General features: G+C 39.9%; 1 protein-coding gene across 2 annotated transcripts in view; it reads right to left on the reverse strand.

Annotated features, from left to right (window-relative positions):
* Positions 1–515: 515 nt before the first annotated feature.
* The window catches only part of Ints2 (integrator complex subunit 2), a 51,073-nt gene continuing 24,831 nt past the window's right edge, over positions 516–26,757 (reverse strand). For both annotated transcript variants that reach the window (XM_036198153.1, XM_036198152.1), the window contains 11 exons: positions 25,584–25,692; positions 19,320–19,424; positions 16,488–16,652; positions 12,809–13,010; positions 9,814–9,939; positions 5,841–6,039; positions 3,991–4,248; positions 3,574–3,681; positions 3,338–3,443; positions 1,176–1,352; positions 516–1,062 (listed from right to left, as the gene is read on the reverse strand). In XM_036198153.1, coding sequence (XP_036054046.1) covers positions 893–1,062; positions 1,176–1,352; positions 3,338–3,443; positions 3,574–3,681; positions 3,991–4,248; positions 5,841–6,039; positions 9,814–9,939; positions 12,809–13,010; positions 16,488–16,652; positions 19,320–19,424; positions 25,584–25,692 — 1,725 coding nt within the window. In that variant the 3' untranslated portion in view covers positions 516–892. The remainder of the gene's footprint in view (positions 1,063–1,175; positions 1,353–3,337; positions 3,444–3,573; positions 3,682–3,990; positions 4,249–5,840; positions 6,040–9,813; positions 9,940–12,808; positions 13,011–16,487; positions 16,653–19,319; positions 19,425–25,583; positions 25,693–26,757) is intronic.

Raw genomic sequence — 26,757 nt, forward strand, 5'->3', positions numbered from 1 at the left:
TGTGAAATCTTTTTATCTTCATCTGTAACTCCAAGGCAGTCATTTACTTGGCTTTTTTTCCCCCCCTACAGGATTTCTTTATGTAATTCTGGCTGTTCTGGAACTGACTATATAGACCAGGCTGGTCTCAAACACAGAGATCTACCACCTGCCTCTGACTTTCTCCCTAGGGCTGGGATCTAAAGGCATGTACCACCACACCTGGCTTACCTGTCTTTTGTACAGCCTTCTTACTGCTATCCCTCACAGACTAGGTTCCACCTGCACTACTATAACTTGCATTATAAGTCTGTGAGATTTTTGAGTAATTAACTGGTCATTTTTCCTGAATTATTCCTTCCCTGCATCCCTTTCTCCCTTTCTCCTTCCTCTCATTCCCTCTTTGTTGAAAACTGTTAAAAGCTCACAAATATGAGGGATATCCACAGGCTCTTTTTTCTGAGACAGGGTTTCTACTGTAGCTTTGGAGCCTTTCCTGGAACTCACTCTGTAGCCCAGGCTGGCCTTGAACTCAACAGAGATCCACCTGCCCCTGCCTCCACAACCACTGCCCGGCCACAGGCTCATTTTTATAAACAATTAAAGACCTGGCAATCTTTCTTCACTTCACAAGCTAAGTGCATGGCCCAATCCCTTTCTAGAAACGGGTTTCTTAAAGTATTCCCAATGGAAAAGAAGTTCAGCTGCTACAATATAAACATACCGTCAGAGCAGACCCAAAGATATGCCAATCAAACATAAGCAAGTATGATCCTCAGAGTTCTAAATTATGCTCATGTTGAATTGAATCATTCAGCTAGAATTCCCAAGATTTCACTATTTCCATTCAGTTTAGAGTTGTCACAAAATCCAGGTTCCTGTTGGGTATATGCAGCAACAGCTGCATTTTTTTTCAAATTCCACTAACACTCATGTTTATTATTTCAATTATTGTGCTTTCAATACAATGACAGAGCTGGACATCAGGATCCATGCTTCCAGTGTCCCTGGATCCATTTTTGTAAGATAGATCTTTACAGATTTGAGACCATCCACTTGGTTTCTCCTTTATTTGTTGAAGACCTATAAAATAAGGGAGGAGAAAGGATAATTAAGGCAAGACATTCTGACATGAACATGGTCTTATTTGAAACATTAAAAAAGGAAACGAAAAATGAAAAAGAGGTACCACTTACGTGTGATGATTGGATCAATGTCTCTGGTCTGAGTGGCAACATCAGAGGCACATACTTGGCCTATTTGAATTAGCAAAGACATAATATCCTCATACAGTGGAGGAAATGCTCGACAAAAGGAGACCAAACTTGGGAGAGTTGGCATGAAGAAAGCATACCGCTTAGCCTGTGTTAGGACTGTCGGGAAGAAATGGAACAGAACTATTTGTTTTACACAAATAAGACAACCTTCAGAACAAATTCATACTATGTTTTGTGCTGGGAAAACTACGTTTTATAGGATGTTGCCCACTCAGTTTCAACAGCCCCACTCTATTAATCAGTCATCCTCAAGATCCACATTTGTACTACATCCCAGCACTGGGGAAGGGCAGTGCTTTCAGTTCTTGACTTAGTTCTTGCAACTGTATCCCGACAACTGTGCAGAGGAGATCAATTTTAAGCAAACTCTAGAGAAGTTACAAAAGCTGTTGAAAGCCCAGCATAGTGGCACTCTTTTCAAAGATCCCAGCCCTTGAGAGACAGAGGCAGGCAGGTATCTGACTTTGAGGACAGCCTGGTTATTCCAAGGCTAAGAGGGAGGAAGCTTAGTGTAAAGTTCTTGCCTAGCACATGCAAAGGCTCTGTGCTCAATCTCCAGTCCTGGGGGAAAAATAATGCTGTTCCAAGTCATGCAAAAGTTAATGGTAAATCTGGGACTAACTGCAATGTGAACTCTTTTTTTTTTGTTGTTGTTGGAGCTGAGGACTGAACCCAGGGCCTTGCGCTTGCTAGGCAAGCACTCTACCACTGAGCTAAATCCCCAACCCCGCAATGTGAACTCTTAACCACTATAAATTATTATAACAAAAGGTGAAAATAATAGAAAGAAAATGAACAAACTATTGTGAAACACTGAACACTGAGAAAGAGTATAACCTTCTTAAACGACTGGATGTATTCATATTTTTTAAGTAATTTGTTTTTATACCATTTTATTCTACAAACCAGAAGGTTGTTAAAATATAGGATAAGGCCAGGCAGTGGTGGCAAATGCCTTTAATCCCAGCACTTGGGAGGCAGAGGCAGGCTATGAGTTTGAGGTCAGCCTCATCTACAAAGCGAATTCCAGGACAGCCAGAGCTGTTACACAGAGAAACCCTGTCTTGAAAAACCAAAAAAATAAATAAAATAAAATAAAAAATACATAGGGCTAGAGAGATGGCTCTGAGGTTAAGAGGAGCGACTGCTCTTCCAGAGGTCCTGAGTTCAATTCCCAGCACCCACATGGTGGCTCACAACCATCTGTAATAAAATCTGGCGCCCTCTTTCCATATACACAATAAATAAATAAATAAATCTTTTAAAAAAATATACATATATGATAAGTTGTAGAACTTAAGGAAACAGCTAATGAATTTATGACTGTTTTGTTTTGTTTTGTTTTGAGACAGAGTTTCTCTATGTAGCTGTCCTAGAACTCGTTCTATAGACCTCTGCTTCCTGAGTGCTGAGATTAAAGGAATAAGCCACCACCGCCTGGCTATTTATAACATTTTCAAATATTTTTTTTTTCTGGAATTGAGCACACTTAGTCATTTCTAATTTGTGTTCTAATTCTACAGATTTTAATTTCATATATTAAAAATGTATTATAACGTGTGTGTATATATATATATATATATATATATATATAGAGAGAGAGAGAGAGAGAGAGAGAGAGACACACACACACACACACACAAAAAAAAAAAACCCATAAAAGTGACTACCTAAACTTCCACACTAAAAATCCTATTTGTAAGTATGACATTTTTAAAAGAATAGTAATTCAAAGGATGGCACAAGTAAAAGCAACAGCAACATATACTTTGTTATACTGACTCTTAAAAACATCAAAAAAACGGAGCACACCTTTAATCCCAGCACTCAGGAGGCAGAGGCAGGCAGATCTCTGTGAGTTTGAGGCCAGCCTGGTCTACAGAGTGAGTTCCAGGATAGACAGAGGTGTCTGGTACATACATAAAGAGACCCGTCTCGAAAAAACAAACCACGCGTGCATGCACACACACAGACACAGACACACACACACACAAACACACAAGCTGCCAAGTCATAAAGTTCAGAAAATACATGTAGTAAGCATTATTAGATGCTTCTGTTGATGCTGATTGGCTACACACCTGTTAGCAAAGTTCCCATGACATTGACAGCCAAGCGAGCCACACTAAGTGACTTTGGTAGTGCATACTGGATACACAAATGAGAAAGCAGCTGTATAGCAAATATCTGGAATACAAAATCCAAATGTTACATATTTCTTTAGAAAAGTTTAAGTGCTAAAAATTATAAAATATCTTCTCTAATAGCCAACTGAAAAGTAATCAGGTTTTTCTTCAAGTTTTAAAATGGTCACTACCTGTTTTTCAAGTTCAGGCTGGGCAATAAGCTCCGGTATGAAATCCAGACAGATGTGCATAGATGGGATCCCTGCAACCGTCAGGGGCAAAAGTTCACATGGGTAGCCCTGTCTCGGGAAGAAGGGAGAAGTCAAATACAAAACACAGTGAAGCTTCACTTCCTCTGCATAGCATCTGCTCCGAATAACAAGTATCTGTGACTGTCTCTGGAACTGCACTTTCCTGATACATTAGAACAAAGAATAGAGATAAAGTATTTAAATATCTTATCAGTATTATATTCGGAATTTGTAGTTTTCTATATATTGCAAAGAATCACGATCCTTTCTCGTTCTCAAATGATCTATTAATTTAATAGATAAAGCCCTCAAGAAAAATGAAATTCAAACAGTTGGCATTACTCTTCGAGCACGCACCTGAAAGTGGACAAGTTTGGCAATGTTGGGGTCTGCGATGTACATCTGGTGCAGCAGGCAGCAGATAAGGCACTGGACTTCACGGAGGTTACAGAGCAGGCTCCCTTCCCCGTCCTCCACTTCCTTGTCCAGAGTGCCGCTGCTGCTGGGAATGACGCTTTGAGCGGTCCTGAGGGAGATGTCTGCATTGGCACCTTTTGCCTTTTCCTCTTCAGTAGGCAAACAAATCTCTAAGAGAATCTGGACAGCTGCACTATCCTACAAGATAGTAAGTGATGTAAGAAGCCTGAGAAGTTGTGGGGAGGAGATGGGAGGGTAGGAGGGAGGGGAAATTGAAGTTGGGATGTAAAATTAAAAATTATAATAATAAAGAAAGTCATTGACCTAGAACAAACCAATGTATAAACCACAGTAAAAGAGACTAGAGGACTAGAGAGATGGCTTAGTGGTTAAGAGCACCAACTACACTTCCAGAGGACCCAGGTTCAATTCCCAGCACCAACATGACAGCTCACTACCGTCTGTAACTCCAAAATCTGACACCCTCACATAGACATATGTGCAGGCAAAACACCAATGTACATAAAATAAGAATAAATAAGTTATTTTTTAAAAAATAAAAGAGACTAAAAGTCTACCATGGGGGGATGGAGGGAGAAGTCTGAGAAGTTGATCTGAAAAAGAAATCTTTTTTCATATGAACAGAAATGGCACAATAGTTCTTTTGAAAGACACAAACACCATAAAAATGGTAATTCTTAGAGCAGAACTGAGAAATTTACAATGTACAGAGTCTCACATTTTTAGGGTTACAAACTCCTGACAAGTCTGAAAAAATATATACGTTTTTTCATAAAAATAAACATTTGCAGGAGGCTAGAGATGGCTTGGTTAAGAACACTGTCGGCTATTCCAAAAGACTGGGTTCAATTACTAGCAACCACACGGCAGCTCACTACTGCCTGTAAGTAACTCCAGTCCCAGCAGAACAACAGCCTCTTCTGACATGGTACAGACCCAAATGCAGGCAAACACCCACACACATAAAATAAACATAAGCATGTAAACAAGCACCTGGCACACTTCTGAAGGTTCAGATAGCACAAGGCGGAAGCAAAGACTTGAGCTCATGAACCTCTATGGGGCAGGTAATCTGACCAATGACCTCCACAGCAGACCCGAGCCTCATCCCTTCCTTCCTCTCGCTCTCCACTTTCCTTAGGATCCTACCAGGTGTCTCCTCCACTTCCTCCATGTCACTTCACAGAGCAGTCCTGACATTTTATAATATCATGCATTCAACTTACTTTTCTGTTTATAGTCTGTCTCCAACATCTGGTTTCCTTTTTTACCATCTTATCTTTTAAAAAAACCAGTAACCAAAGATTATATCTCCTTACTACCGTGTCCCTGGTCCTAGAACAGTATTTGACACACAGGTGTCCAATAAATATGTATTGATCAAATGAAAATAGAACTTAAGACTGGCTAAAGGCTTAAATTTATTAAACATAAATTTTATTAAAATATGTATTAAGTTTTCATAATGAAAGTCCACCTGATACTCAGAAACAAAGATGATATTGTTTTAGAGTCTAAAATAAAGGAAAAACACAATGTCAACAGTGTATATATAGGGCACAATGTATGATCTACTTATTTAGTTAAAAAACATTGCCGGGCAGCATTGCACCTTTAATCCAGCACTCAGGGAGACAGAGGCAGGTGGATCTCAGTGAGTTCCAGGACAGCCAGAGATGTTATAGAGAGAAACCCTGTTTCAAAACCCACCCAAAAAACAAAACAAACAAACATGCCATTTGACTAAATTTAACTTTAGCAAATTTTACCTGAGCAGCCAATAATGCATTTTTCAGCTCTTCTCTGGTAACTTCTGGGGCATCAGTCTGTCCAAGCAAACCTACTGTATTGTTCTGGGAAGGCCTATCCTGCTCTGCTGTCTCCTTCAGATGGGCACTAAGGTAAGCTTTAGATGCAAGGAGATAGCCATTCAGCATGTGTAGAGTAATATCCATCAGTGGGGGGCACCTAAACAAAGAAGAGTGTATTAGGAAGACTGTCAATTTAAAACTTAGTTAGAACTTAACCAATTCAATTTAAAACATTTGAAACATCCAGTTTAACCACTTTCCCCAATGAAATACTCATTCCTAAAGGTCTAAGCTGGGTGTGCTAGTACTTGTCTATAATCCCAGCAATGGGGAAGCTGAGCCAGGAGGAGGATGAGCACAAGCCAGCCAGGGCCACAGAGAAGGACCACACACCATCTAAAACAATAAATTCATTGTATATCTTCTTTTCTGTATTTCAAGATTCATAAACACCATTCTTCATCTTATCAGTCAAAATAAAATGCAACTGAGTAATAGAGAAAGAGATTAGCTTTTTGTAGAAAATGATAAAGCAGTAAATCTCTTAGATTCAAGCCTTCAAAAAGACACATTCTATTATTGACTAAAAACAGATTATTTATTCTTTCTACTCCTAAGCAAGTCACTTTTGTATTTTTTTTTTTTTTTTGAGACCACGCTGGCCTGGAACTCACAGAGACTGGCTGGCCTGCCTCTGCCTCCCAAGTGCTAGATTAAAGGTGTTCGCCACCATGGCCCAGCTAAGGCAACTTTTTTTTGTTTTGTTTTGTTTTTGGAGACAAGGTTTCTCTGTGTAGTTTTGGCACCTTTCCTGGAACTCACTTTGTAGACCACGCTGGCCTCAAACTCACAGAGATCTATCTGCCTGCCTCTGCCTTCCGAGTGCTGGGATTAAAGGCGTACTGCCCGGAGACACTTCTGTATTCTAAAAGTGAATGAGCACCAGGCAGTGGTGGCGCACGCCTTTAATCCCAGCACTCAAGAGGCAGAGCCAGGCAGATCTTTGTGAGTTTGAGACCAGCCTGGTCACCAAAGCAAGTTCCAGGAAAGGTACAAAGCTACACAGAGAAGCCCTGTCTCAAAAAAACCAAACCAAACCAAACCAAACCAAACCAAAACAAAACAAAAAAAAAAAAAAAAAAGTGAATGAACATCCATTTAATTTGAACAAATTATTTACTGAGCTTCACTTTTCTCATCTATAAAATGGGTACACATCAGGGCTGGTGAAGCAGGCCTGAGGCAAGAAAATCACAAATTCAAGACCATCCAGGGCAACTTGGCAAAAGTCTACCTGAAAATAAAGACTATGAGGGGACTTGGGAACACAGCAGAGCAGCAAAGCACTGGCCTGGTGTGCACAAGGTCCTAGGTTTAATACAGCACTAACACACACAGTGGGAACACCAGGAATGGCCCTCCACCCATGAATGCATAAATAAACTGGTGCAGTTTTTCCAAAACTAAAAGACAAAATTACTTGAAATATTCTTGAAAATCTTAAATGTCCAATTAGACATTTGACTCGGCGTTTCTGGGAAGTAATCCTGCTAATCCATGTGTGAAACCACCCACTAGTCAGGAGGGAGAAGGCAGGACGACGGACCCAGCACGGGAACGCTGAGAACAGGCAGTTTTGAGAGCGGGATTATCCCTGGAGAAGCACTGAATACTTTTCCTCTGGTTGTTGGTTGACTGACTGTGGACTCATGATGCTCCTGTCTTGGTCTCCAACACACATTTTCAGTTTTTATCCTGTGTGTGTTTGGGGGGGGGGCGGTGCTTGAGGGTAAACATACTGAGCAAGTGCTCTGGTACTGAGTTACATCCCCAGCCACTTGCATCTCTTTAAGAACCATGCACAACAATAACTATAACCTATAGAGCACAATGAAGAATGAGGCTATCTGAACATAACAAGAGTTTTCTCTGGAGATGGAACTGGAAGAGGTCAAAGGAAGCCAACAGGGAATCTGGAAGAGTGGGACTTCCACTGTATACCTTTTCTTCTTGTCAATCTTCTTGTATGTTACAGAGTATTTGCATGTTAGTACATACGAAAAGGTTAGAAATGAACAAAGGAGTGGACATTAGAAAGTCAAACACCCCATCACTCAGCCCTCAAAGTTACTTACACAAGGCTAGCTTCTTTGAGATCGAAGTCCACCCACTTTCCTACCACCACCACTAGGCAAATCCTCATGTTTATTTATGTATGCTGTATGTCTTTTAAAACCATGAGAATGATCACTTGGTAAAAGTTAAATTGAAATGTATGAAAAGCCAAAAAAAAAAAAAAAAAAAAAAAAGGCAAAACAAAGCAATAGGGCCAGGAATGCAGCTCAAAGGGAGGGCACACTCAGCATGCTCAGGGCCTCAGGTTCAACCTCCAACATCCAAATAATTTAAAACTCTAATATATAGTCAGAACTGATAACATTTTCCCTTTTTTAGAGAGTGTATTGTGTTTTGAAGGCAAATCTTAATAATGAAATGCATTACTTTGTATGCTAAGTTTTAAAGAGTTTCAAAGAAACTATGGGATGAAAAAATAAGTCATACCCCAGGCAGGCCTGAAACTCACGATATAGCCCAGGCTGGCCTCAAATTCATGATTCTTAATAGGCATGTGTGACCACACCTGGGAATTATTTTAAAAAAGAAAAGCTTTCCTGAAAGATAAATAAAAAATAACAACAGACAACAAACATATTAAAATGTTCAATCTAGCAAAAATATAAAATAAGAAAGGAATCCACTTTTCATTTTCCTATAAAATATAAAATAGAAATGTACAAGAAGGTATACAATATAAAACACTGTAATGGAATGCAAATTAGCTGAGCCTTATGGATGGCAGGAAAGCAACATGAATCAAATTCTTAAAAATGAATATGTTGCCTGGTCGGGGTGTGCACCCCTGTAATCCCAACACTCAGGAAGCAGAGGCAGGCAAATCTCTGAGTTCAAGGCCAGCTTGGTCTACAGAGTGAGTTCCAGGAGAGCTGGGCTATACAAGAGAAACCCTGTCTCAAAAAACCAAAAAAAAAAAAAAAAAGAAAGAAAGAAGCGGAAAAAAATGAGTATGTTGCTTTTGTGAAAATTCTATTTTTAGCAATGTGATCTAAGAAGCAAACACTATAGTACATACACACACACACACACACACACACACACACACACACACACACACACACAGTATGCAGCACACACACACAGTACTCAGTATGCAGAGCACCACTGATAACAGCAAGACTGCAGGGGAACAATCAGCCAGAGATGTGTTTATGTAAGTATGTAATGACTGACAAGCATATCAGTATTTTAGAATGATTTTTCAAGCTGTATATAGTGACCGACACCTGTAATCCCAGCACTAAGATGACAGAGGCAGGAAAATCAGGAGTTAAACCAAGAGTTCAAGATCACCCTCAGCTACACAGTGATACCTTGTTTCAAAATAAAACACAATAAAGCAAAATCTTGTTAATGAGCGAGTGGAAATGGTGGTGTTCTTCATCCGAAGAGGCACAAGAGCCCTACTGAGGACTGCCAAAGCCTTTTCTCTAAGACTAGGTTTTAGTGCCCACATACTAAATATTACACTGAAGCAACTGTAATTTTTTTTTTTGAAGATTGATTGATTTATTATGTATACAGAAGAGGGTACCAGATCTCATTACAGATGGTTGTGAGCCACCATGTGGCTGCTGGGAATTGAACTCAGGACCTCTGGAAGAACCTCTGAGCCATCTCTCCAGCCAACAACTGTAATTTATGAATATATGCCACTAGAAAACCAAATAGCCACATTAATTATATCACATATATGTACTTATAACAGCAATAGGATGTTAAGATGATTTTCTTCAATTTCTTTTGATTCTCCAAAGTCCAACTCTATTGAAAAAATGAAATTTAAATAACTTACCTGTGAACCCTCCGGTCACACCTCAAGACAATGAGAGGATCTATCATCAAATCATTCTGGGTATATTTTTGTTGTCGTATAAACTTTATGGAAGGTTGGAGTGCATTAACAGTCATGACCCACAACCTGATGAGAAAACAGTCATATGTTCATAATAGTTATGTTTTAACTCACATCTACAGTCATTTAGTCCTGTGTATAAAAAAAAAAGGGGGGGAGGTATTTTCAAGATAGACCAAAAAAAAGAAAAGAAAAAAGGGGGTAGGGGAAGCAGGTAGGGAAAAAACCTTGGAATTAATTGTTGCTTGTTTCTGAGAAAGGCTCTCAGGTAGTTCAGGCTGGCCCCCTAGTCACCAGATAGCTGAGGATGACTCGAGCTTCTGATTCTCCTACAGCCCCTCCCAAGTGTTAGGATCATAGGAATAGACCGCCATGACTCATTTATGCACTGTTGGGAGTGGAACCCAGGGTTTCATGTATGCCAGGTAAGCACGCTACCAACCAAGCTACATCTGCAGCCCTGGGAATAAATAAACTCTGAAAAATTAAAAACTAGACACCTATGATATATTATTATGTCTCTAAAACAAATACAAATTAAACAATGAACAAAGTAGTTAAAAAAGTCTTTGCAGCTGAGGTGAAACAATCATAGTATCTGGGAAGAAAACAAAGTAAAGACTCAGTTCTAACACACTTAGCATATTAAGATGAAATAGTTCAGTTTAAAAAAAAAAATCAAAACTATACTGGCCCCATAAATCTATCATTATTGTATATTTAGCATCACAAAGTCTCACTGTAAAATGCCACATTGAAATCTGACAGATTACAGATATGGTGGCTGAGCTAACAACATCAGAGAATTGCTGAGGAAAATATATACACAGAAGGTATCTGAAGTGAAGCCCAGAAATCTACCAACTTCATCTGATACAAAACTTGCCACTTAAATGTGAATGGGTATCCAAGGATCAGACATTCACAAGGTTTTATTTAGAAAAAGATTAAAATACACTAAAGAAAAAAAAAACTCCAAAGCAATGGAAAATATGAAAAGATACTAGGGAGGAAAAAAGGCCTGGTGGTGGTGGTGGCAGGAGCCTTCAACTCCCAGCACTCAGGAGGCAGAGGCAGGTGAGTCTCGGAGTTCAAGGTCAGCCTGTTCTATGGTCTGAGTTTTAGAACAGCCACAGTTACACAGAGAAACCCTGTCTTGAAAAGCAAAAAAAAAAAAAAAAAAAAAAAAAAAGGTAAGGTCTCTTTGTGTATTCCAGGATATCCTGGAATTCACAATCTTCATAGCTTGCCTTTTGAGCTTGCCTGTTCTAAACATGTCCCACCACATCCAGTCTTTATACAGTATTACTATGGCTGGAGAGATGGCTCACAAGTTAAGAGCATTTGTTGCTCTTCCAGAGGACAGGAATTCAGTTCCAAGCACCCAAGTCAGGTGGCTCACAATCACCTGTAACTCCAGCTCCCAGGCATCCAATATCTCTGGCCTCTTCAGGCAACTGTACTCACATGCAAATACCAACACAAAGACACACATAATTCAATTTATTCAGGAAAGAAAAAGTCCTAAAAATTAAGACACTGCTTACCAGAATCAAAAAACCACCCCAGGTACCCAATACTATGAAGGGAAAAAAGATACACATCAAAACACATCATTATTAAGTGTTCTATATGGACAGAAACTAAGAAAGAAAACAGGGATCCCAGTAAAGCAAAGAGACAGCAGCAATTCTAGGACAACTGTGCATGTTCCAGGGGAAAATTCAGATGGAAAGCAAGATGTCCCCATGAAAATCATTTTATATGTTGTAATTACTATAAAGTAAGCCTCATCGTAATAAAGAATATGGGATGAACTATTATCAGTTACTGATAGCATAACAAATGGAAATAAGGCAAGTGTTGTGGCAATGCCTAGTATGGGGAATGGCACTCATGTATAAGAAAGCATTGTGGGCTGGGCGGTGGTGGCACACGCCTTTAAGCTCAGCATTCAGGAGGCAGAGGCAGGCGGATCTCTGTGAGTTTGAGGCCAGCCTGGACTACAGAGTGAGTTCTAGGAAAGGCGCAAAGCTATACAGAGAAACCCTGTCTCGGAAAAAAAAAAATCATGCTCACAGCCTGAGTGTGATTACCAGCAACAACAACAACAAAAGCAAAAAAAAAAAAGAAAAAAAAGAAAAGAAAAGGAAGGAAGAAGAAAAAGGTAATCAAATCAAAGAACATTATATATAAATACATAGTCGTAAGATGAACACTAAATATTGCTTTAACTGAAAGAAATAATATAACTGTATTGGAAAATAAAGAGCCAGGCATGGTGGTTCATGCCTTTGATTCCAACACAGGGGAGACGAAGACAAGCGGATCTGTGAGTTCAAGGCCAGGCCGGTCTACAGAGTGAGTTCCAGGACAGCCAGGGCTACACAGAGAAACCCTGTCTCCAAAAACAAACAAACAAAAAAGCCCACAAAATTGTTAATAGCTTTTATTTCTTAAGGTATTCTTTAAAATGTAACAAATCTAAGCCAGGCGGTGGTGGTGCACGCCTGTAATTCCAGCACTTGGGAGGCAGAGCCAGGCAGATCTCTGTGAGTTCAAGGCCAGCCTGGGCTACCAAGTGAGTTCCAGGAAAGGCACAAAGCTACACAGAAACCCTGTCTCGAAAAACCAACAAATCTGGTTTTTTTGGTTTTTTGTTTTGTTTTGTTTTTGAGACAATGTCTTACTATGTAGACAAGGCTGTCCTCAAACTTCAGAGAGATCTGCCTGTTCTCTATCCTAAATGCATGCTGAGATTAAAAATTAGTGTTTCCACACCATATCTTTAAATAGTCATCTTCAGAAAGGAATTTTACTATAACATCAAAAACAATGATGTGTGTGGTTTTGTGAATGTTTTTCTAACTAAATTTCCTGTATATTATCAAAGCTATACATATCTCAAGTGCATATAGCAGAACACGGAACTTACCTTCTTGGCATCACAGTATTAAGAACCATCCATAACTTATTGACAGTTTGAAGAATTCTCCGTGGAACCCCTGAATTCAGCAGCTGGTTCATATTGGATGTTAATACTTCTGCATAAGGTATAAGTTCACTGGCAGAAAGTAGAGTCAAGTGCTCCATAATCTGCATCACTTGTGTGTGATTTACTGGGACAGATGAAAATGCTAAAAAGAGAATTTTGCAATCATTACCTACATTCTGTAATGTTTACGAAGCAGAAATAAATCCTGCTTTCTTAGAGTAGGGGCCAAACAAATCATGAAAGCAATGGTGTTAAAAATAAATTCACTAAAGTGAATACAAGCATTAGAAAACTTCTTGGATGGCAGGTGAGATGGCTCAGAGGCTTAGGGCAAGTGAAGCTTGATACCCTGAGTTCTATCCCTGTACCCACTAAAGGATAGAACCAGCTCCCACAAGTTGTCCTCTGACTTCCACATGTGCAGTGTGGCTTGTGCAGGGCTCCACACATATACCAAATAAGTAAGTTAAAATGTAATAAAAAGCCGGGCATTGGTGGCGCACGCCTGTAATCCCAGCACTCGGGAGGCAGAGCCAGGCGGATCTTTGTGATTTCGAGGCCAGCCTGGTCTACAGAGCGAGATCCAGGAAAGGCACAAAGCTACACAGAGAAACCCTGTCTCGGAAAAATAAATTAAAATAATAATAATAATAATAATAATAATAATAAAAAAATAAAAAATAAATAAAAATCCATAAAAGTGAAGATATTATTTCCTAAAGTTCAGGCCCCGCCCCCCATGGAAGAGGTGGCCCTACCCCTCACCACAGGCATGGGAGAGCTGGCCTAGATGGCATGGGCCTAGAAGAGCTGGTTCTGCCTCTTGCCTGAAGAGGGCAATCCCAATGGCCCAGACTGACCACCTCAGCTACCACCCAGACCCACATCCTGGGCCTTGGGTTGGTCCACCTTAAAACATCTACCCTTAACATCTACCCTAACATCTACCCCTAACATCTACCCCTAACATCTACCCCTAACATCTACCCTAACATCTACGACCTGCTGGAGCGCATGAAGGGCTGGTCCTGCAGCACAATATTTGCAGGACCTCCATGACTTGGGGCAACAGCAGGACATCCAAGAGGAGTTTCAGTGAGGGTCCAGTGAGGATGGTGTGCCCGAGACCTTGAACCAGACCCATCCATGACTCATTACAATAAACATTTTGTGGGTGGGGCTCACTGGACAAAAGGGTGTACTGCCTTAAGCATGGAGGAGCTCCCAATGCCATTAGGATGAATGAGAGGTATTGGAAAGACAAAAGAGTGAGGTAGTTTTTTTGTATTGTTTTGGTGTTAATTTTTTTGGGGGGAGCATGCTGCAGGGGTGAGGGATGGATATAAAGGGACTGGAAGGTGAGTGTGATTGGGGTACATGATGTGAAATCCCAAAGAATTAATAAAAAATTATGTAAAAATAAAAATAAAATTCAATTCCTCATGAAAAAATAAATTAGAACATTTATCTGTTATAGAATTATATTTTAAGGTATGTTGCTTTTGTTTATGTTGCATTATGTTTAACTCTGTGAAGCTGTATAACTGTGACTGTCTAAAACACCTGATGGTCTAATAAAGAACTGAACGGCCAATAGCAAGGCAGGAGAAAGGATAGGTGGGGCTGGCAGGCAGAGAGAATATACAGAAGGAGAAATCTGGGAGAAGGGGTGCTAGAAGCCAGAGAAGGAGGAGTCCAGGGGTCAGCCACCCAAGCTACACAGCAAGCCACGGAGTAAGAGTAAGATTTACAGAAGTAAGAGAACGGGAAAAGCCCAGAGGCAAAAGGTAGATGGGATAATTTAAGGAAAGCTGGCTAGCAACAAGCTAAGCAAAGGCCCAACATTTATAATTAAGAATAAGCCCCCATGTATGATTTATTTGAGAGCGGGGTGTTGGGATCCCCAAGAGTAAAAACAACTAACAACATCTATCTACTTGCCATCCAAATTCGTTTTTGTCTTTAATAAACAATGAATTATGTGTAAAACAAAATCCTATTAGTGACAAAAAGGCTAACCTCATTTTCTTGGGTAATTCAGGCTGTTCTTTAAAAATACCACTGAAGTAGGAAAGTGGGCCTGAGGATTGCTTCTGTGGCTTCTTATTGCAAGTTTCAAGCTCCTTGGTACTTTGCTCTAGGAGTTCCATTATAGGAGACAAGCATCCAGCACACTGCTGTTATGAAATATCTAGAATTGTCTCTTCACTAGAGTAGTCACTAACTACATCTGGCTAGCAAGCATAAAATAAATACCAAATGGGAATACTGAATATGTATGAAAAAAGAGCAATCTCATTGATATTCTTCATTTTGATTACATAATATTGGAACTATGAAATTAAATAAAAATATTTTTGAATTTATTTTTGTTGCCATCATGAACACAATAACTATCTATACCTAGATGTCCATGATCAACCAACTGCTTCAAAGTAAAACTATAGTCATGCATGTTTTTCACCATGGAAAACCAACAGTACCTAAAAGAAATATAGAAAAAAAAACTATCCAAAGCTGGTAAGAACACACATGTCATCTTTGTAGTTGGGTTCAAAATCCACACGTTAAGGACAATCAGCTTTGAATAATTAACAATTCCTTCAATTGTATACAGAAAATGAAAAGACAATGCCTTCAAGAGCTGAGTAGTAGTGCACTGGCCCAGCATGCACAAAAGGCCCAGTTCAATCTGAAGCTCCAAGGGGGAAAGGGAAAGATTTAGAAATAACAGCAAAAAGAATTCAAGAACAACAATAACAAAAATTCAAAGTGGATTTGGATGGGGTGCCAAGGCCAATGTTGTCACCTCAAAGAGGAGTAAAGATTGTACAATGACAGTCTTTACAGTGATTGTGCAATTGTTTTCAGAAGGCTTATGAACTGAAATTTTTTAATACAGCTATTGCGATGTTAATGTGTGGCTCACATTATTTGTATTCAGGGATACTAATCTGGAACATTACCATTAAAAGCAAGTACACTGCCATGTTCTACTGTATTTATTTCTAACCAGTTTGGGATTTTTCTACATCTTTTTAGTGATATGACACAGAATATGGGAATGATATAAGCATGTCAACTAGATACCCAGCACAGCAAAGAGCTGGTTCAAAATCCTTATCCCAAACATAATTGCTCACAATATAGGATTTCAATTAGCCTAGCACTATTGCAGAATACTTGTTTAACCATGCAAAGATGGGTTGCATTTATTTAATTATGTAAAGACGTGTTACTGTTTTACCTTGCTTTCCTAAGGCACCTGAATGGTCTAATAAAAAGCTGAACAGCCAATAGCAAAGGACTTCCAGGCAGAGAAAGTAAGGAGGAGGAGGACTTCAGACTCAAGGGAAACAGAAGAGGAGACAACTGGGAGATGCCAGACAGACAGACATGGAGGAAGCAGGAAAGTAGGACATACAGAAGGAAAGAAAGGTGAAAAGGCCTGAGGCAAAACGTAGATGAAGAGAAACAGGTTAGTTATGTTAAAAGAGCCAGTGGGACAATCCTAAGCTAAGTCCAAGCATTCATAATTAATAACAGGTCTCCATGTCTGTATTTGGGGAGCTAGTTGACAGACTAGTTAGTAGTAATAAGAGGTGAGATGAGCGGTCACCTTCCTGCAGCTGTTTCGGAGAGTGACTTTTGGCATTACTAGTCAGAAGCATTCTTCTTAACAGCGCATCAGTGCCTGTGACTTCTTCTTCACAGATCCAGTCATCCACAATACACAAATGGGGGTAATTAGTTGCTAGAAGACGTAATAAAGCTGAATGCAGCCCTTAAAAAAGAAGAAAACAGTAGGTTACCTGGATCACAGTCTCTCTCACAGAACCTGCCCACTCCTAAATTCCAGCAGCCGTAAGGAACAGAGCCATCGCTCACTAACAGTGTTTCACACAGAATGGGCTGAGGCCTCCATCCTCAGACAATTAAGAAACCTGCTGCGCATGCACGGTGAAGACACCATGCCAGGAACTAGGGTAGAAACTGCAGCCCAGGCACTTCTGCAGGTGCGTGCCACATTTTAGGAAGTTCTAGCTAGGCCTGGGGCTGGAATCCTAGCTGTTCAGAAGTTGAGGCAGTAAGACCCTAGATTCAAGGTCTTGCCTCAGCTACACACTGAGCTCAGGGCCAGCCTGGCAACTTAGTGAGACATTACCTCAGAAAAAGACTAAAGTATAGAAAAAGGACAGAGGACTTGCCTCAGATGTGTGAGGGCCTAAGTTCACTACTAGTAACAGAAAGATTTCTTTTTCTTTTCTTTTTTTTTTTTTTTTTTTTTTTTTGTTGTTGTTGTTGTTGTTTTTCGAGACAGGGTTTCTCTGTGTAGCTTTGTGTCTGTCCTGGGTCTCACTCTGTAGCCCAGACTGGCCTCGAAATCACAGAGATCTGCCTGACTCTGCCTCCCAGATTTCTTTTTCTAATTGAAGAAAAGCAAATCTGAGCAGCATTTTAAATGGAAGTCCCCAAGAAGACTAACTGACAGTAAGTCAAGAATGAGCCCTTATAACAAACCTTCCCCAGCTTTTTTCACCTCCCTGTTGACTCTCATCCTGAAAGCTATTAACATAGCTTGTTTCAGGAGCCCAGAGGAGAAAAAACAACAACAAAAAGCTTCTCAAGTGTTAAGATTATCATGTGCCACCATGCCTGACCCTCAGGATTCTGCTTAGAAGTGATGTTTCTACATTCAAAAAGTCACTGTAACAACGCAAAGTGCTATTGAACTTTAAATCTCTAAACATATGTACAACTAAGACTACTCCCAACAGTCACAGAGAAATGCAAACCAATCTACATATTGTACTCTTGTCAGTAAAACATGTTAATTGGCCAGTGCTGCCAAATACTGTACCATTTTTTTTAGAAACAGACTATGTAAAGCTATAACAAATGTAGCCATCTGGCTAACCATGTCCAATGAAGGCTCATGTTCCTCTTCCAAACCAACCACAAAAAAGAAAGAGAAGAAAAATCATAACTTCAAAGACAGAGGAAAACCACACTGAAACATGAAAGGTGGTTTATTAAGAAAACATCAAATTTCTAAAATTATTACAGATCTATTTAACGATATTTACAATTGAACTATTACATCCATATTAATATTTCATGGAATATTATGGAGCAGTTTCAAAGTAGATCTACACAAATTGATACATATCCAAGACTCCAAGAAAAATGACCTCAGAAGAGGCAGAGGGCTGGAGGCTTAGCTCAGTGATAAAGTACTAGCTTAATTCATGTAAGGCCCTCAGTGCAAATTTCAAGTAATGAAAAAAGAAATGTGAAAAAAAGGAGGCATACCATTATATTTTTAATATATTATGTGAATATCTATTAGATTCAACCACATGAAACTGATGTTGTCTAGGTCAAAGACAGCCTACAGCTTTGAATAGTTGGACTGATGAATGCTCAGATACACAGTGATGTGGAAGTGCTCTATACAGTGCTATAGACGTGGCAAACACCGCTCTGAAATCAGTACAAGGATCCAAACATGAGACAAACTCTCCTGCTAAGGCCAGCAGCAGTGGGCAGCTCAGAGAGCTTACAATCACAGGGGAAGAAAGGCACTCTCTGAGCTGGGCTGTACTGCTGAGCTTCAGTGTCCTGTAACTGGAGGGAGCAAATGTTTTGTTTTTGAAATAGGATCTCACTGTGTAGCTTGATCTGTCCCGGCACTCACTCTGTAGACCAGGATGGCCTCAAACTCACAGAGATCCAACTACCTCAGCCTCCCAAATGCTATGGTGAAAGGTTGAGCCACCACACCTGGCCACAATGTATTTTGGACTTGACATAATTGCAGCTTACAACAGGGTTATGTCCAAATCACCTCATCATAAGATGAAGGGAATTAAAGAAGTAGGCATCCAAACATCACGTGTGTGGGTATGTGCTTGTGTGTGTGTGTTATCTGTACCCCAATGCCCAAATATCAGCAATTGTATTTGGGTCACCCTATAAGGAAAATGACTTAAAATGCATGTCACACTGAAAACAGCTGGATTCTCTAGAAGAGGAGTGATTTGTACAAGTAAGATAATGGATTTAGTGAGAGAAGCAAAAAGCATTTTCATTCTTGAATTTTTTACATTTTTTTTTTCCCGGAGACAGGGATTCTCTGTAGCTTTGCGCCTTTCCTGGAACTCACTTTGGAGACCAGGCTGGCCTCAAACTCAGAGATCCACCTGGCTCTGCCTCCCAAGTGCTGGGATTACAGGAGTGTGCCACCACCGCCCCCCCGGTGAATTTTTTACATTTTTAACACTGAGCGCTTACTGCATCTTACAGCATAAGCAATAACATTTTTTTGGAGCTAAGGATCGAATGCCAGGCCTTGTGTTTGCTAGGCAAGCGCTCCACCACTGAGCTAAATCCCCAACCCCAACAGTTCTTAACAATAAACTTTAGCAAAGAAAATGAATAGGACAAATACCTCCCAACTCCTGCTGCAGTCCCTGAGCCTGCCGAATAAGGAACTTGATAGGAATCTGGTCCATTAAAGAAGAAGAATATGATTTGGGCTTTCTTTGCATGGAAGCTGTCGGTAAAAGACAAAGAGTGTAAAATAAGAGTATCAGAGGAAAAAATCTTAACTTTGAAAACAAATGGGAATAAAGACAATGTGAAATTACTTTTAATTTACTTATTAATAGATGAATGTAAATGAAATTAAAGACAAAAATAGCTACCAAAATAGTTGACCATAAGGGAAAAACAAGGGTAAGATCTAGAAAATGCACTGACTTGAAACAAATGAAAAGAAAAAGGAATCATGGTAGGTTTTAGTGCAGAAATGCAGTACATTGAAAGAGCTCTGCCAAGACTTCCCCACATCCATTTAGAAAGCCCAAAGTAGTCATAAACAGACTTAGAGCTTGATGATTCAAGTGCAAATTATAAAATACCAGGTGGGTAAGAAAAAAAGGCTGGAGAAATGGCTCAGGATTCAAGAGCACTGGCTGGTCTTCCAGAGGACCAGGGTTCAATTCCCAGCACCCACATGGCAGTTCATAGCTGTCTGTAACTCCAGTTTGACACGCTCACTCATATATACATGGAGGAAAACACCAATGCACATAAAATAAAAGTAAATAAGAAAGCACGCCTTTAATCCCAGCACTCAGGAGGCAAAGTCTGGCGGATCTCTGTGAGTTCAAGGCCAGCCTGGGCTACCAAGTGAGTTCCAGGAAAGGCACAAAGGTACACAGGGAAACCCTGTCTCAAAAACCAAAACAAACAAACAAAAAACAAGAAAGCACTAGGCAATACAGACATACATCTGTAATCCTAGCACATGGGAGATGGAGGCAGGATCAGAAGTTCAAATTAAAAGCCAGTCTGGGCTACCTAAGACACTGACTCTAAAAAACAAAAAGACTTTGAGTACTTTATTTATGATGCCTGGTGACTATTTAAAGGATGTTAGACAATGTGAATTTGACTTCCTTCTCGCCTATATCCTACCTTCAGTTAGCAGCATCTACTCTTTGACTTTTTTAACAAAATCCAACTTAATTTCTTTGTATGTTATTCCATTTTAAAGCCTACTTCACCCATGGTCACTATGGTCTGACATTCCTGCCTCCAACTTCTCATCTCCTTGTACAACCCTAACCCTGCAGCCACATTTCTCTTATTTAAATACAATTCATCAAATCACATACCTCTAGCTCCACACTCAAACCTTTTGTGGAGTCCTATAACCACACACAGTCAAGGTCTCTGCCAGTCAATCACTGTCTCATCTCTACCTCCTTCTTCTGTGTACCATGCATTCTAATTTGAATTTAAGTATTTTGCAGTAAACCATATGAATATATGAAATTTTCAGGTTACCTATACTGTACAAAAGGAAATCCAAATATCCAATATAATTAATTATTCATTTTCAAATGATAAAATGCAAATCCTCTTTTTTTTTTTTTTTTTTTTAAAAGAATAAGAGGTATTGCCAGGCAGTGGTGGCACACGCCTATAATCCCAGCACTTGGGAGGCAGAGGCAGATGGATCTCTGTGAGTTCGAGGCCAGCCTGGTCTACAGAGCTAGTCCAGCACAGGCTCCAAAGCTACAGAGAAACCCTGTCTCAAAAAACAAAACAAAAACAAAAAAACAAAAAAAAGAGGTATCAAACCACACAAAGATGCAACAAAGAAAGAGAATTACAGACCAACCTCCCTCACGAACATTGATGCAAAAATACTCAACAAAACAATGGCAAACCGAATCCAAGAAAACATAAAAAAAAAAAATTATCCACTATGACCAAGTAGGTTTCATCCCAGGGATGCAAGGATGGTTCAACATACGAAAATCTGTCAATGTAATACACCATATAAACAAACTGAAAGGAAAAAAACCACATGATCATCTCATTAGATGCTGAAAAAGCCTTTGACAAAATCCAACACCCCTTTAAGATAAAGGTCTTAAAGAGATCAGGAATACAAGGAACATTCCTAAACATAATAAAGGCAATTTACAGCAAGCCAACAGCCACCATCAAATTAAATGGAGAGAAACTCAAAGCGACTCCAATAAAATCAGGAACAAGACAAGGCTGTCCACTCTCCCCATATTTATTCAATATAGTACTTGAAGTTCTAGCTAGAGCAATAAGACAACAAAAGGAGATCAAAGGGACACAAATTGGAAAGAAAGAAGTCAAACTTTCACTATTTGCAGATGATATGATAGTATACATAAGTGACCCCAAAAATTCTACCACGGAACTCCTACAGCTGATAAACTCCTTCAGTAATGTGGCAGGATACAAGATTAACTCAAAAAAATCAGTAGCCCTCCTATACACAAATGATAAAAGGACTGAGAAAGAAGTCAGAGAAACATCACCCTTTACAATAACCACAAATAATGTAAAATATCTTGGGATAACACTAACTAAACAAGTGAAGGACATTTTTGATAAGAACTTTAAATCTCTAAAGAAAGAAATTGAAGAAGATATCAGAAAATGGAAGGATCTCCCATGCTTGTGGATAGGTAGGATTAACATAGTAAAAATGGCAATCTTAGCCGGGCGGTGGTGGCGCACGCCTTTAATCCCAGCACTCGGGAGGCAGAGGCAGGAGGATCTCTGTGAGTTCGAGGCCAGCCTGGTCTACAAAGTGAGTTCCAGGAAAGGCACAAAACTACACAGAGAAACACTGTCTCGAAAAACCAAAAAAAAAAAAAAAAAAAGGCAATCTTACCAAAAGCAATCTATAGATTCAATGCAATCCCCAACAAAATCCCAACACAATTCTTCACACACTTGGAAAGAAAAATTCTCAACTTCATATGGAAAAACAAAAGACCCAGGATAGCTAAAAGAATCCTGTATAATAAAGCAACCTCTGGAGGCATCACCATCCCTGACCTCAAGCTCTACTATAAAGCTATCGTAATAAAAACAGCTTGATACAGGTATAAAAACCTACATACAGACCAATGGAATCGAATTGAAGGCCTTGACATTAATCCATGCACATATGAACACCTGATTTTTGACAAAGAAGCCAAAACTATACAATGGAAAAAAGAAAGTATCTTCAACAAATGGTGCTGGCATAACTGGATGTCAATATGTAAAAGATTACAAATAAATCCGTATCTGTCACCATGCACAAAACTCAAGTCCAAGTGGATCAAAGACCTCAACATAAATCCAGTTACACTGATCTTGATAGAAAAGAAAGTAGAAAGTAGTCTTGAATGTATTGACACAGGAGAATATTTCCTTAATATAACAACAGCAGCACAGACACTGAGCACAACAATTGATAAATGGGACCTCTTGAAACTGAGAAGCTTTTGCAGGGCAAAAGATACGGTCAATAAGACAAAAAGACAGCCTACAGAATGGGAAAAGACCTTCACCAACCCCACATCTGACAGAGGACTGATCTCCACAGTATATAAAGAACTCAAGAAACTAGACATCAAAATACTGAACAATCCAATTTAAAAAATGGGTTGAAGAGCTAAACAGAGATTCTCAAAAGAAGACTCACAAATGCTCAACATCCTTAACCATCAGAGAAATGCAAATCAAAACGACTCTGAGATACCACCTTACACCTGTCAGAATGGCTATGATCAAAAACACTAATGACAGTCAATGCTGGAGAGGATGCGGAGCAAAGGGAACACTCCTCCACTGTTGGTGGGAATGCAAACTTGTACAGCCACTGTGAAAATCAGTATGGTGGTTTCTCAGAAAATTGGGAATCGATCTACCTCAAGACCCAGCCATACCACTCTTGGGCATGTACCCAAGGAATGCTCAATCATACCACAAAGATACATGCTCAGATATGTTCATAGCAGCACTATTTGTAATAGCCAGAACCTGGAAACAACCTACATGCCCATCAACTGAAGAATGGATTAAGAAAATGTGGTACATCTACACAATGGAGTAATACTCAGCAGAGAAAAACAATGACAGCATGAAATTTGCAGGCAAATGGATGGAACTAGAAAACATCAACCTGAGTGAGGTAACCCAAACCCAGAAGGACAAACATGGTATGTACTCACTCATAAGTAGATTCTAGATATAAAGCAAAGAACAATCAGACTGCAACCCACAGAACCAGGGAGGCTACATAGCAGGGGGACCCTAGGATGACTGTGGCTCATAATAAGCTTTGGTTTTACTCAATTACTAGGCAAACCTCAATGAAACATTTCACTATTAGGATAAGAATTTATACTGTATCAACCTGATAATAGAAAAATAAATAAATTAATAATAAAAAATAAAATTTAAAAAAAAGAGTAAGAAGTATATCAGTGTTAGAGTAACGATGGAGGCTGGCAAAATGCTCTGTGGGTAAGGGCATTTGCCATCAACCCTGAATATATAAACCCATTCCTGAGACCCACATGGGGGAAAAAGAAAACTCAAGTTGTCCTCTGGTCTCTAGCTACCCTTGTGCCATGGGAAACATGAAAACACACCAATGCAGTGAATAAATAAATAAAGGTTTGAAATAATTGTCTGTTTAGACCAAATACCTTTTATATTTTAAGTAAGTATGCAGGAAATCATTCATTACTACACATCTTCTTTTTGATAGATACTTAAATCAGTAGTTTCCTATAAATATGTACAATTTTTATCTCCTGTCTAAAAGATTCTTAAATGAACATTTAACTAAAATTCATATATATAAACATGTGCATAAGTAATTTTAAACAAACAATGAATACACACATGTGTATTTTATCAGCTACAACATTCCAGTACTGCATTCTACCTCAGATTCTACCTCTGAACTTCTGTATCCACCAGGTGGCTGCTAATGTTAAAGCAAAGGACAATTAGCAAGTGCTGAAACTACAACACAGTATCACAGGTAGGAAGACAGCTGAGGCAAATAATCTCTTGGCTCCAGACAAAAACTGTCTCAACACTGTGGCATATTCTGAAGTTCTTCACAGCCTGGAAGACAAAAACTAGACCAGGTAAAACCGTAACCAAGGCAAGCTTTGTGAGGAACGGCATCTTCTCACCCACCTCTTCCCACTCATCAAGGGCGTACTCCAGAGACTGGCTGGTTCCAAGAACCCCTCTCCATACGACATTGCTCTCAACAACTAATACCATGCATCCTTGTCATCTCAGAAAGTTAGGACGAGAAAGACGGCCCCAGTGGTTGGGAGCACAAGCACCCACATCAGGTTACTCACAACTGCCTGTACTCTCATTCCAGAGATCAATGGGCACCCACACGTGTGGTGTACTTACACACACACTTACACACACACTTACACACACACACACACACACACACACACACCACACTTTTCATCATCCCTTCCTGACCTTATTCCTACCCCTATTACCACATTGCTTCTCTCTTTCCCTTTAATAATTCCCCAAAGTGCAGTCTCTACTCTTCATTACAATTAGTTTTCTTTCCTTTTGATTTGTTTTGTTTTGTTTTTCAAGACACAGTTTCTCTGTTGTAGCCCTGGCTGTCCTGGAACTCACAGAGACCCTCCTGCCTCTGCCCTGCCCTACCCCATGGATGCTGGAATCAAAGGTATGCACCACCATGCTCAGCCTTACAATTACATTTTCGCCCTACCACTCCACAGTCAAAGTGACCTCTACCAGGCTCTGTGGAGCACCATCTGAAACCCAGTCCTCATCTTCTTCATTCAAGACCATCCAACAGAGCTCAGACAGCAGTCATCACCGACTCCTACCCTTCTCCTTTAGGCATCTAGGACACCATATCGTCCTGGATTTCCTCTACACTCCATTGCTGGGAACCTATCTTATGTCATAATTTTAAATACCACATATATGCAAAGCTGTTCAGTCCTGGTATCTACTAGGTACACAGCCTCCTACTCACTGTCCTCACTTCCAAGAACGGAGATCTCTACATATCTAAAGCTGAGCTCCTGAGCCCCTACAAACTAATCTAGTTCTCTAGGTTTCTTATTTCAACTGACAACCATTCTACCCCTTATACCATGGCCCAAAGTTGACCTTCCTCTCTCTCAAATTGGATTCATTAAAATAAAAACTAAAGAAGCCATCTTAGTCCCACGATATGATACCAATGGTCTGAAGTCTAGCTAAAAGAACTTCCTGGCATCTCTTTACGACCTCTTCACTAGATGTCCCTGGACTATCAGATTCACTGTGAACTGGACCCACTGGGCTCTAGGTGACTTACCTAAAGTCTTTGTGTTTGCCAGGAGTGCTTCCTCATAAGAAAGGATGTAATAGAGCACCAAAAGCTGCGCCGTGATACTGAAGCGCTGACTAAGGCGGACACTGTCACCCTAGGGACACAAAACCGTCAGAAGGTAAATCGCAGGAGCTGCCTTCCTTTTCAGCAAGGAAACCAGCCATGCAGTGCTGCTGCATCAGGCACAGCTGGACTGGGAGGAGACTGCTGGGTTCACAGCAGACGGAGACGGCTGCCTGCCTTGCAAAAGGAAGGTCGTGGCGATGAAAGAAAACATCTTTCCTGGTTTTTATGAGGGGAAAATGTCACAGGACTTCATCTACTACCTCTCCACAGTACTCCCACCTGCTTCTGAAAGACTTGCAGGAATCAAGCACTATATTAAATTGCCATGAAGAAAGCAATTCATAAAATAGATACTGTATATTCAACTGTGTCTATGCAAACTGCAACTTTTCCTAGCAAAATAAGGAGAAAGATTTCACCCAACTTTCCATAATTGAATCCAGATGTATCTTTGATTCCTAGGAAGCTAAACAACACCATGTTGGATATGTTGAAATATCCCACAGTCCTTTAGCAATAATCTTCAAGATACCCATTCCACTTCAACAGGAGGCTTCAAAACAACTCCTCGTGCTGTGCATGGTGGGCTAAGCCTGTTATTCCAGTATTCATGAAGCTGAGGCAGCAAGATTATAAGCTTGAGACCACCCAGGCTACAAAGTGAGACACTTTCTCAAAAACTATTCATTCAGGAATACACACACAAAAGGTAAAAAGATAAATAAAATAGTTTTTTTGTTTGTTTGTTTCGTTTTGTTTTTTTGGTTTTTCGAGACAGGGTTTCTCTGTGTAGCTTTGCGCCTTTTCTGGAGCTCACATGGTAGCCTAGGTTGGCCTCAAACTCACAGAGATCCACCTGGCTCTGCCTCCCGAGTGCTGGGATTAAAGTAAAGGCGTGCGCCACCACCGCCCGGCTAGTTTTTTTTAAATATGTAGAAAAGAACTCTTAAATAAGCGTTCTTGGACAAACTACTTAGAATACTACTACTATATATATTTTTATTAGTGAGCTAATAAAATTTAATCTCACTGTATGTGTATAGTATGTATGTGTTTGCAATTCTGTGTGCAAGTGTGCATACCTATGCATTAA

This window comes from Onychomys torridus, chromosome 8 (genome assembly GCF_903995425.1).
Source record: "Onychomys torridus chromosome 8, mOncTor1.1, whole genome shotgun sequence".
Classification (NCBI taxonomy): Eukaryota; Metazoa; Chordata; class Mammalia; order Rodentia; family Cricetidae; genus Onychomys; species Onychomys torridus.